At 39.5% G+C, this 11,525-nt stretch overlaps 1 protein-coding gene across 1 annotated transcript; it reads left to right on the top strand.

Annotated features, from left to right (window-relative positions):
* Window positions 1–2,817: 2,817 nt before the first annotated feature.
* tedc1 (tubulin epsilon and delta complex 1) lies at window positions 2,818–11,257 on the top strand. Its single transcript, XM_043711531.1, has 5 exons — window positions 2,818–3,578; window positions 5,607–5,705; window positions 7,195–7,281; window positions 8,120–8,317; window positions 9,792–11,257. Exons 1-5 carry the CDS (start codon window positions 3,438–3,440, stop codon window positions 10,161–10,163), a joined length of 897 nt encoding a protein of 298 aa, XP_043567466.1. The 5' UTR covers window positions 2,818–3,437; the 3' UTR covers window positions 10,164–11,257.
* Window positions 11,258–11,525: the final 268 nt, after the last annotated feature.

Here is an 11,525-nt window from a genome sequence, read left to right as displayed (position 1 = left end):
AAATAAGAATGCGGAATACAGGTTTAACGGTAGGGTTCTTAGTAAGTTGGAGGAGCAGAGGGATCTTGGGGTCTATGTTCATAGGTCTTTGGGAGTTGCCACTCAGGTGGATAGAGCTTGTAAGGCGGCCTATGGTGTATTAGCGTTCATTAGCAGAGGGATTGAATTCAAGAGTCGTGAGGTGATGTTGCAGCTGTATAGGACCTTGGTAAGGCCACATTTGGAGTACTGTGAGCAGTTCTGGTCGCCTCATTTTAGGAAAGATGTGGAAGCTTTGGAGAGGGTGCAGAGGAGATTTACCAGGATGTTGCCTGGAATGGAGAATAGGTCGTATGAGGATAGGTTGAGAGTGCTAGTCCTTTTCTCATTGGAACGGAGAAGGATGAGCGGTGACTTGATAGAGGTTTATAAGATGATCAGGGGAATAGATAGAGTAGACAGTCAGAAACTTTTTCCCCGGGTACAACAGAGTGTTACAAGGGACATAAATTTAAGGTGAAGGGTGGAAGGTATAGGAGAGATGTCAGGGGTGGGTTCTTTACCCAGAGAGTGGTGGGGGCATGGAATGCGCTGCCTGTGGGAGTGGCAGAGTCAGAATCATTGGTGACCTTTAAGCGGCAATTGGATAGATACATGGATAGGTGCTCAAGCTAGGACAAATGTTCGGCACAACATCGTGGGCCGAAGGGCCTGTTCTGTGCTGTATTGTTCTATGTTCTAGATCTGGTTTTAAAAACATAACAAACATTTATTACACAAAAAGAAATTGAATATAGCACTTTAAATTTAACACAATTTGAAAGATTTTGAAACAGAGTAAAATACATTATTCCATCTAGCCCACCATCAAACCTTTACTGTACCCAAACACCAGGAGAATTCACTTTTTTATCACACAATTAGGTTTAACTTGACCGTTTCTTTCAGTTCTCTGTCCTGAGAGTGTGATGGCTGCTTCATTCAGTATTTGTACATTTGAGCTTAGATTTTCTCAGCTTTAAATAATCCCTTCAGGGTCCTAACCAAATATTTTCTGATCTGGAACCTTCAAACTAAAAACCTTTACACTGAGATAACCAATTTATAACTTTTATGAACTAACTCCTTATTCCAAGATAATGGTTTCATACCTCCAACTTTAATCAAGACATCTGCAAACTGAACCCAAAAGTTTACCAAGCTATGAGTGTTTTCCCAATTCAAAAAAAGTCCTGATCCTTCTAGCTGAAAGCAACCTAATGCTCTTAAATGATCGCTCCATTCATTTGTAAAACTCTCCCAAAGCCATCAAATTCACATTAGTACTCCAGGAACACTCTCTCTCATAATGGTTTATAAAGAAAAAGACAACACATACTGACAAATTAATTATTAAATCCCCTCATGCCCCAGACTAAAACCCACATGCAATTAGTTCAAAATCCAAATTCTAAAATAAATGAAGTTAAATATATATATCTTGCACCTGAATCTACATGATGGATAAATTTAAACAGTGACCAGAAATTACAGATATTATCTCTATGAAAATTAATGCTCTGTCCCTCAGTGCTTCACTGTGGCATTCTAAACCAAAATTTAAAACCACATAAAGGAGATATTAGATCAGATGACCCAAAGCTGTGTTAAAGAAGTGAGTATTAAAATTTGTCTTGAAAGAGAAAAAAGAAAATTTGTGCGGTGGGAGATGCAGAGAGGGAATTTCAGAGCTTGTGACCCGAGCAACTAAAGTAGCAGCTACCAATGGTGGAGAAGTCGTGATCAAGGATGTACAAAAGATCAGAATTGAAGGAGTGCAGATCTCTCAGAGGGTTATGGGGTTCAAGGAGATTACAAAGCAATAGAGGGGGAGCAAATGTGCAACCACTTGCTGTTCTCTCTTTCTCTCTCAGTCACTTCATCTTTACGCCTGTGGCTCTCCATCTTCTTTTTATCTGTTTTACTCCCTCGTGTGCACTTTCCAACTTCTGTTGAGACGTTATAGTTTACTTGCATCGCAAATGCTCGTCAGAGTTTTAGAGTGATGGGACATTGTATCGGTTTGCTTATTTTTAATTGATGAAGCAATTTAGTTGTTCAACTCTATTTCACATTTAAAGACATCATGGCTAATCACTGATCTAACACCATATATCTCTTCTTGCCCTATATTCTTTAATAACATTGGAAAACAAAAATCTATCAATAAATCTCAGATATAAAACTTATAACTGATCCAGAATTTATAGCCATTTATGGAAATGTTCCAAACCAATTGTAGAGTTATTTCCAAATTTCACTCTTGATGGGTCTGGTTCTAATACTGAGATTATGGTCCCTTCCAAGACTGTCCAAACAGTAGAAGTATTTTCTCTTAATCTACCTAATCTTTTTCTTCTGTAATATAGTCATTTTGGGGAAGCAGGAGGATATTTGGCTCTTTGAGTCCATGAAAGCTTTGATAAAATCACCCTCACTATTCTAAATTCTGGGAAGTACAAACCTAGTTTAATTCCCCTTATTTTGAATCATAGAGTCATTGCACAGAAACAGGATCCAACTCGTCAGCACCAACCAGACATCCCAATCTGACCTAGTCCCATTTGCCAGCATTTGGCACATACACCTCTAAACTCTTCTTATTCATATACCCACCCAGATGTCTTTTAAATGTTGTAATTGTAGTTGCCTCCACCACTTCCCCTGGCAAATTGTTCCATACATGCAACATCCCCTGCATGAAAAAGTTACCCCTCAGGTCCTTTTTAAATCTTTCCCCTCTAATCTTAAAGCTATGCCATTTAATTTTGGACTCTCCCAACCTAGGAAAGAGACCTTGGCTATTTACACTGTCCATGCTCCTCTTGATCTTATAAACCTTTATAAGGTCACCCCTCAGTCTCCGAATGGTGGTACCATTGATGAGACAATGTTGCCATTCTTCATTACTGTTATTTTTATTGATGTAAATTTGGTGCGCTGCTGTCTTTTTTTAATGCAATATTAGTTTTCCTAGAATGTGTGGTATGCTGATCTCCCCCTACTGTAAACAGTGAGACACTGTAATTGTTCAGCATAGTCACCATCTTCTTGTTGACCTTTTCATTATTTTTGGTTGCCATGGGACCCACATTGCTCCTTTGATTGCTTTTCAATGTAATCATATTTACATCTGCATTTGTAAAGTAATGTTTCAACATGCAGAAGCACAGGCCAAAGAGTGTGGTCATGTCAATATCAATTGCTGGATTGGCTATTTGTGCAGCATGATAGTGGTGAGAGCAAACAGACTCAGTGTTTAAAAATATTTCTGTATCATGGAGCAATCACACAATAAGAAATTTGCTTTCTCCGAATTTAAAAAAAACATTGCAATAGAACATTTGAACTGCATTTGCTAGCAGTAATTGTGATGGCGCTTCTGCTTTCAGTGCAAACAGACTCTACCATTCAGGCCCATGGAGGGATCGGACCTTCAGGAAAGCAGCCACCCAGTGGAGATGGATGTGCGATACCTGCAGTCTTTACATGGGAAGCTGCGGTTCCGCAGGAGAAATCTTTACAGTGCTCAGCAGGAGAGGTGTTCTGCCCTCTATAAGGTATGCACCACATTCTCCTTTTCGTAGCAACTCTCTCGTTCCTTACAGCATCAGGACCCGTCGGCTCTAAGTTGTGCTTTATTAGATCAGGCAGGCTGAAGTCTTTTTCAAGGTAGCAACACTTGTGGTTTAGCTAATACTGTGAACCAAGCTAAAATGGATTATCAGTGTTGTTTCAATCCAAATGTGTGTTTAGAACATGTGTTCTGTGAAGTTGCCATTCAGGATGGCCAGGCTCCCACAATCAGACCTCAATCTGGATTAAAATTACAAGAGAGAATTTGTTGTAACAGTTAGTTTGTTCATTCTTCAAGGCAAAGATGACCATGTTCATTATCTCAAGACAGAGTCATACAGCATGGAAACAGACCCTTCATTCCAACTAGTCCACACCAACCATCTTCCCAAATTAAACTAGTCCCACTTGCTTGCATTTGGCCCGTATCCCTCCAAACCTTTCCCATTCCATGTACTTATCCAAATGTCTTTTAAATATTGCAAATGTACCTGTGTTCACCACTTCCTCTGGCAGTTCATTCGACACATAAACCACTCTGTATTTTAAAAAAAAGTTGCTTATTTTTAAATTTTAAAAATATGCCCCCTAGTTTTGAACTCACCTAGGGAAAAGACCCTTCTCAATGCCCCTCATGATTTTGCAAACCTCTATAAAGTCACCCCTCAACTTCCTACTCTGCAGTGAAAACAGTCTCAGCCTATTTTTATAACTCAAACCCTCCATTACCGGCAACCTCCTGATAAAACTTTTCTGAACCCTCCCCAATTTAATTATATCCTTCCTGCTGTAGCAGGGCAATCAGAACTGGACACAGTACTCCACAAGAGAACTCACCAACACCCTGTAAACTCAACTTGACATCCCAACTCCAATACTTAAAGGCTTAAGCAATGAAGGCAATCAGGCTAAATGCCTTCTTAATCACCCTGTCTATCTGTGATACAAATTCCAAGAGTTATGTACCTGAACCGCAAGGTCTCTGTGTTCTACAACACTACCCAGGACCCTACAATTAATTGTGTAAGTCCTGCCGTTATTTGTTTCACCAAAATGCAATATGTTGCATTTATCCAAGCTAAACTGCATCTACCACTCCTCAGCCCGTTGATCCAATTTGAGTCATAGAGATGTACAACACAGAAACAGACCCTTTGGTGCAACCCGTCCATGCCAACCAGATATCCTAACCTAATCTAGTCACACTTGCCAGCACTTGGCCCATATCCCTCTAAATCCTTTCTATTCATATACCCATCCAGATGCCTTATAAACGTTGTAATTCTACCAGTCTCCACCACTTACTCTGGCAGCTCATTCCATACATACCAATTGATCAAGATTTCTTGGTTATGTAACTTTCTTCAATGTCCACTATACCCCCAGTGTTCCGAATGTTACATGGATGGCTGCTAAGACTCATATATGCCAGAAAGTTCTGCGACAAATGGGACAGAATACTGCAAATTATTTAAGTTTCTTCTCCTTGCATTTCTCTGTCTCTGATGCGCTTATTTTTGAAGGAGTTCATACCCTTTCTTTTTCATTTGATTATGCTACGTGATCCTGGCTGAAGCTTCTTATAATGCCCTTATAGTACTTATTTGACTGCATGAGAACACACCCCAGACATCAGATATCTGTAGAAGATTCAAATTGGTAACTATTAGGCATCCTTGCTACATAACCAGTTTGACTCTGTTGTGATTGTTTCATCAATATAAGTGGACGCTTGGCATAGCCAGTTTGAGTGAGCACCTCCAGGGTGATCTTCTGCCTACCATCTGATCTTCACACATTTCCAAAGGTAGTTCAGATGTTAATGATTGAGCTTCATGGAATAACTCTGTGTAGAGTAGAGTGGGCAGGGATATTGCTTTCAGTTTAGCTGTCAACAGCTAGAAGCTTCTGACCATAGTATGAAATACTGCCCTTACCAAAGGCTGAACCTTGTTTCTGTTTTCAGGACCACTGAATTAAGTCTTATTCTGATCTGTGATGTTGGATTTCAGATCCATTTGTACACCAAAGGATGTAGCAGCAGCCAGAGTTTTGATCATTTGTCTGCAACTGAGGCACGTCTGATCCAAGATCATCAACAGTGCACTGAGGTGAACTAGCTATGGCTCAGACTACTTACTCTTCTTGCAGGGTAGTACCACAAAATCCTTTGACTTTCTTATTACAAATTCATTTGTCAACCATCTCCAAAATTAACTAAACCAAATTGTCAATATTTTACACTTTTTAGATAATTCCTAGCAACCTGTTCAGAGTAGTTATTACACACTTTAAAGCTCACTTCTTTTAAATTTTCAAGGTTTTATTTGCATAATACATATTGTGCACCTTGACCCAATTAAGCTATTATCTAATCAGCTTATTCAGAGATGTGATAATGTACCTCTATGAGACTTGAACCTAGATCTCCTGGATCAAATGTAGGGACACTACCGCTGTACCACAAGTGATCCTAATTTAACACATTTTTAGATATTTTTGATCATCCTTTTCAGTGGTGCTGTAATACACCTCTGGAGCAGATGGTTTTGAATCCAGGCCTTCTGGCTCAGACACAGGGCAACATTCAGTCTCAGCTGACTGTCAGTGGTCTCTACTTTTGGCTGAGTGCTTGCTGAAATAAGACTTTCCCTTGCTCCTCACATTCCAGCTTTCAACAATTATTGAACCTATGGCCATTATTGCTCTCTGGTTCTGAATAGTAACATTCTAGATCTCATTTAGATGGTTGTTCTACAGGAAGTAAATACCATTGAATGGTGTAATATTCCATGGGAGCCACCTGTAAATTCATCTACTCATCAATTTACATGCTAACCAGGTTAGCACAGGTAGGTGTTTGAGTGTGGAAGATCACAGCTGAGGCTAATGGGTCTGAGTGGGTTACTCTTCGGAGGGTCGGTGTAGACTGGTTGGGCCGAAGGGCCTGTTTCCACACTGTAGGGAATCTAATCTAATTTTCTCCTCAACTAGTTGATATCCAGGGCACTTAAGTAGGGATTGCTGAATAATGATAAGGAGTGAGATTTCTGGGCACTTTTCCACTCCTAGTGAAGGAGTCTTGTGCCAATTCTAACAGTTCTGTGGCCTCCCTGGTTAAGATCAATGAACAGCCCAGCCTGCGGTTCCAACCTAAACCTATTTTGTGCTGTGTGTTTCAGCAACTCCATGCCTTAATCACCTGTGATGTGGAGGAGCCTGTATTAAACTATAATCTGGTGCTGTGTGATTTTTAACTTTAATCACCTGTGGCACTGGGGAATACTTCCTCAACTATTAATCCACTAGCCATGATCCAAGATACAAAATCCCAGTAGCTAGACTGAATTTTACGGCAGGATGCAAATAATTGGTCCTGATTGCAGTTCTTTCAGATCTTTCTCTGATCAATTTGCACTTACCCCCCTTTGACCTCCTGCTAACTATGCCTGTCTAGGTAGTCTTTGAGGATTCATTCATGCTGTCATTTAAGGTGTTCTGCAACTCATCGTCCCCTGCACATATAATCACTGCTTCGGGTATCAGGACAAGACTTGACCTGTTCCTGTTCTTTTATTAATGTAATTTGCAATATTGTAGTTTGTGCAGCTGCTGGAGCATGAGAACATACAATTGGAGGCATACCTGGAGTGGAAGCGGCTGGAGCCCATATATTGGCAATGGATGGTAAGAGAGCTTTCCTGTACACAGCAAATGGGCAGGAATGTTCCTAACTTAAATCCTGCACACTATATGCTCATAATGTACGGACATAGATAGCATTGTTGGACTTCTAATTGAAATGAATTTGTGCAGATTTGCCTCACTATATTGTAAATTAAAAAGTTGATTTTACTAAATTGAACTGAATGGTCAGAAATTTGGAGGATAGTGCCCAAGGTTTCTTGATTAAGAATTCCCACTCACTGAGGCTCTTCCACAGGAACTCTGTTGCAAATTCAACTCAGCTTTTCTTATTAAATTGGTAAGTTGTACAAGACTGTAGGAGTAACCTGTCAAGAAGGAACAAGACTTCATCTTTCGTCTTAATGCTTTAAACACATCACCAGTGTTTCAGCTATTATTTGGCGTACTTTATGGCTGTAACTGATGTAGAACCTACAAAAAGAATATCAGCTGTGGTTTTGCTGATTCAGTCCTCCTGAAATCCACATTGAGGCTCATTACAAATTACTTTTCCAAATGGAAAGCATTCCCAAAAATCTTGCAAGCTAACCAATACTTCTGGCTTCAGCAGGAATGTTTCATGAGGTTTCCTATTTTGCCCCTCCTTTTCTCTTTCTCCAGGAATTCTGCGTTTCTCTTGCTGCTGAGAATATGACAAATTATGTCAGGAGTATGCTTCCAGTATTCACAAGGATTGTAAATATTAGGCTGTAGATTTAAAAGAGGACTTTTAGGGACAGTAGGATTGTTGCTGTTCAACTTAGTCTTCAAGATAGAGGGAGAGGTGGGAACCAATCCAATACACAATGAGATTACTAAATGTCTTGTTCCTTCTCAGGAAAGTGTACTGTCTGCCAAGCTGCAGGATACCCAAGAGGTGCTGAATGTAAACTTCACTACAGTCACTGCCCCCTCGTTCAATCAGAGGGAGAATTGCAAGGAACCTGATGTCTTCAGGAAAACAAACAAACTTTACACTGAGCTACTGAAACTGCAATCAGAGATACAGGACCGGAGATTGGTGAAGGATGAAAGGGTAACCATTTTATGTATTTTGGAGTGAAACATTGCACTGTTTGTTTGTTTGGAAAATCACCTCCAGTCAGGTGTACAGTCCAACACTCTGATCATTCCAGGCAACTGTAGAACTATCCTTTGACATAAATTCAGATTTGTGAGTAACATTATATGTTTGTTTTGACGATAAAGATATCTCTATCCATGAGAAGCCAACCGTAGGCCTATTTCTTGAACTGTTGCTATCTGTATAGTGATCAAGCTTTTGCAGTGCTGAAAACAAGGCTAAACTGCTTTTAATCAGGAGAGAATTGGATCAGGGGGTCACTTGATCACTCACTTATTTCTTGGAGAATTTCAGAATTAATTAATGTATCTTACTAAGGGAAGATCTTTTTAATACAAATATTTCAAAGGAGTAATGACCCCTTACTCAACTACTCTCTGTGATGAATCATTTTATGCTCCAACAACTTGATGCAAAGAAATACTTCTGACCTCTCTCCTTATCCTTTGTAACGACTTAAATTGATGACCCATATCACTGTAGCAGAGTGAATAATTTCTTATTAATTTCATAAAAAGTGTCATTTTTATAATAATCTCTATTATATATTCTCTTCACATTCTCTGCTCCATACAACTAATCCTAGGATCTCGAGTTTCTCTCATACCAAGATTCTTTGCACCTGGTATAATCCTACTGCATCTGTGTCCTATTTTCTACACATGATAGGGGTGCACAATGTAAGGAATTATAATATCCCACGCTATATCCAGAGCTATCAAATATTAAAATCTTAGCAATACCTTCGATCACCTACATCAGTGCATCCTACAAGTGATCCATCATTGTGCATCAGGATGGGACCTAGTTTCTTGTCGAATCCTAACATTTTTCTCAGTAAATATGGGCTCTCAACTTTGATCAGTGTGGCACCAAAACATTTGGCTAACTTTTGCTTTGTCTCCTGGTTGTAAAATACAGTGTAGAAGCTTAAAGATTCAACACATTGAGCCACTTCCGTCAGCACTGTCAGCAACTATTTATCTCACACAGTTAGCATGGGTAATTAATGGATGATTATTCTTTTCCTTGGAAACTAGTGTCTCTCTCCAGAGTTCTCCTGATCTTCAGAATGCAACAGGTCAGAGCAAGTGAGGTGGAAATGATTTCAAAGTCAAGAAAGGGTGCATATTATTGTATTTCACCTCCCAAATTTATTAATGGTTTTGTGCTTGATTACTGAAAATACTATAAGTTGGATGTCAGTCTTTGCATATTTTCTGCTGAATGAGATTGTTGTAGTTCAAAATCCATTCTAGAAACTTGAGAAAAAAACCCAGGACTTGGGACCTCTGCTGTCAGAGGATCAGTACTTAAGGCACTATTGAGACAATGGAATCTCTTGAGTTCATGTCCACTTAATTGTGAAGTGTTGTGATTTGCATTGCAACTTCTGACCTCTATATGCCTGCCTGTATTTCTGCAGATTAAAGAGCAGGAGCGAAGTATGGGAGATCACATGGGATGGCATGAAGCAGTGTTCCTGACATGTAATCTGGAGCAGAAACTGGCAGCAGTACAAGCCAGAATGAGCCAAGAGAGAAGACGACATGGCCAAGTCAGATTGGTATTGAGAATCAACTCTACTCCCACTCCTTTCAGAAGTAAGCCTCCCACTGCCCAACAACATATAAGCTCTGTGAGTTTCACTGCAACAGAAATGATCTCACAGCTGGAAGCTGAAGCAACCCTATTAAAGAAGGAACTCCAAGAATTGCAGCAACTCTCCAAAGAGGGTCTTGGAGAGATTTTGGAACGTCTGGATGGAGTAATATGCATTCCACCAACGCAGCGATGAGGCTCTGGGAATTAATAGAAAAGTTAGTGACAATACAGTGACTAATGGGCAGATCATATACAGGCTAATTCTGCTTACTACTTTCACTCGTGGACTTATTCTCTACAGTGAGAGATAAAACCTCCATAGGCATCTGATTTTGGTTGTGTTAATGCAAAGGTGCTAACAGGGAGACAACAATTAGAGGAAGGTGCAAGGTTGTACATTCTCACCTCCTAGTGGCCTAACATGCAGTGACATGGATGAAGGCCAAGATTGGATTGTCAGCCTGTGCTTATGGTCAGTGAATGTGTGACATATCAGAGAAGGGAAGAATTGTTGGACACATGTCACTGTATTAGAAAGACAAAGCAAACATTGAAGAATCTGTCAGTCATGATGTGATTTTTTTTCAACTTATTTGCTCTGGAGGCAAGGTGTCATGATTTACTTTGAATAACCCTATGCTTGCTTGAAATGTGTTAACCACAGAAGGAAGCCATTTAGTCCCACAAGTCTGTTCAACCACTCAATTAGATCTTTGCTGAAATGTCTTTTGGAAGTGTTCCAGAACCTCCATACTCTTTATTCAAAGAACTGAGCAACTTGGCTCTAATTTATTCTGGACTTCTGTTGTCAAAAAGAGCATTTTCTTCCTCCATTGTACTGAACCATATTGATCATGCAATTTCATATTAATGAACATTTTTATCCCCTATTGCTATTCTGTACAAATAGGATAGGTTAGACCTATCAGGCCTTCAATCAGAAACGTAGGCACAAACAGATCTAGGAGCTTGTGTTTGAGGAGCTGGATTGCCTGACTTGGCGCCTCAGATCAGACATCTTAAACTCCACCTTACTACAATCTACTACCAGCCATTCCAAACTGGTTTTTATTCAAAGTCAGAACTATCTTGAACTTTGTTCCTGTGTCTTTTTTTCTTGTTTTGATTTTGTACTTGTTGAAAATATCACCATAAATTATTAAAATTCTTCAGGCAAAAATAAAGAAAATAATCCTGAGAAATAAATTGTGATTCATATGTGATGTGCATCTGGGGTCATTTGTTGAATGATAAATCAACTTGGTACAAAACAGTTTTTCGACATTATAAAAATTAACCATTCCTCCAATGCCTGCATCATTTTTCTAATGTCAGTTAAACATCTTAACATGTTCATTAATCACCCTCCGAGTAGTATTTATAGGATTTGAGATGGTGTAAATCTGGCAAGAATGAAGTTGCTGCACTCTCTGTGATGGTTCTAATCATTTCCTGATGCTAGAGAATTAGACGTTTGATGTAAAGATCAGTTTCAGAATTTCCAGATGATACAGAATATGTGCGTGAATAGTGATGAGATTAGTGTAGAATTTCA

This window comes from Chiloscyllium plagiosum, chromosome 21 (genome assembly GCF_004010195.1).
Source record: "Chiloscyllium plagiosum isolate BGI_BamShark_2017 chromosome 21, ASM401019v2, whole genome shotgun sequence".
Taxonomy (NCBI): Eukaryota; Metazoa; Chordata; class Chondrichthyes; order Orectolobiformes; family Hemiscylliidae; genus Chiloscyllium; species Chiloscyllium plagiosum.
Note: the sequence above shows the minus strand (reverse complement) of the source record. Positions and strands in the feature narration are given on the sequence as shown.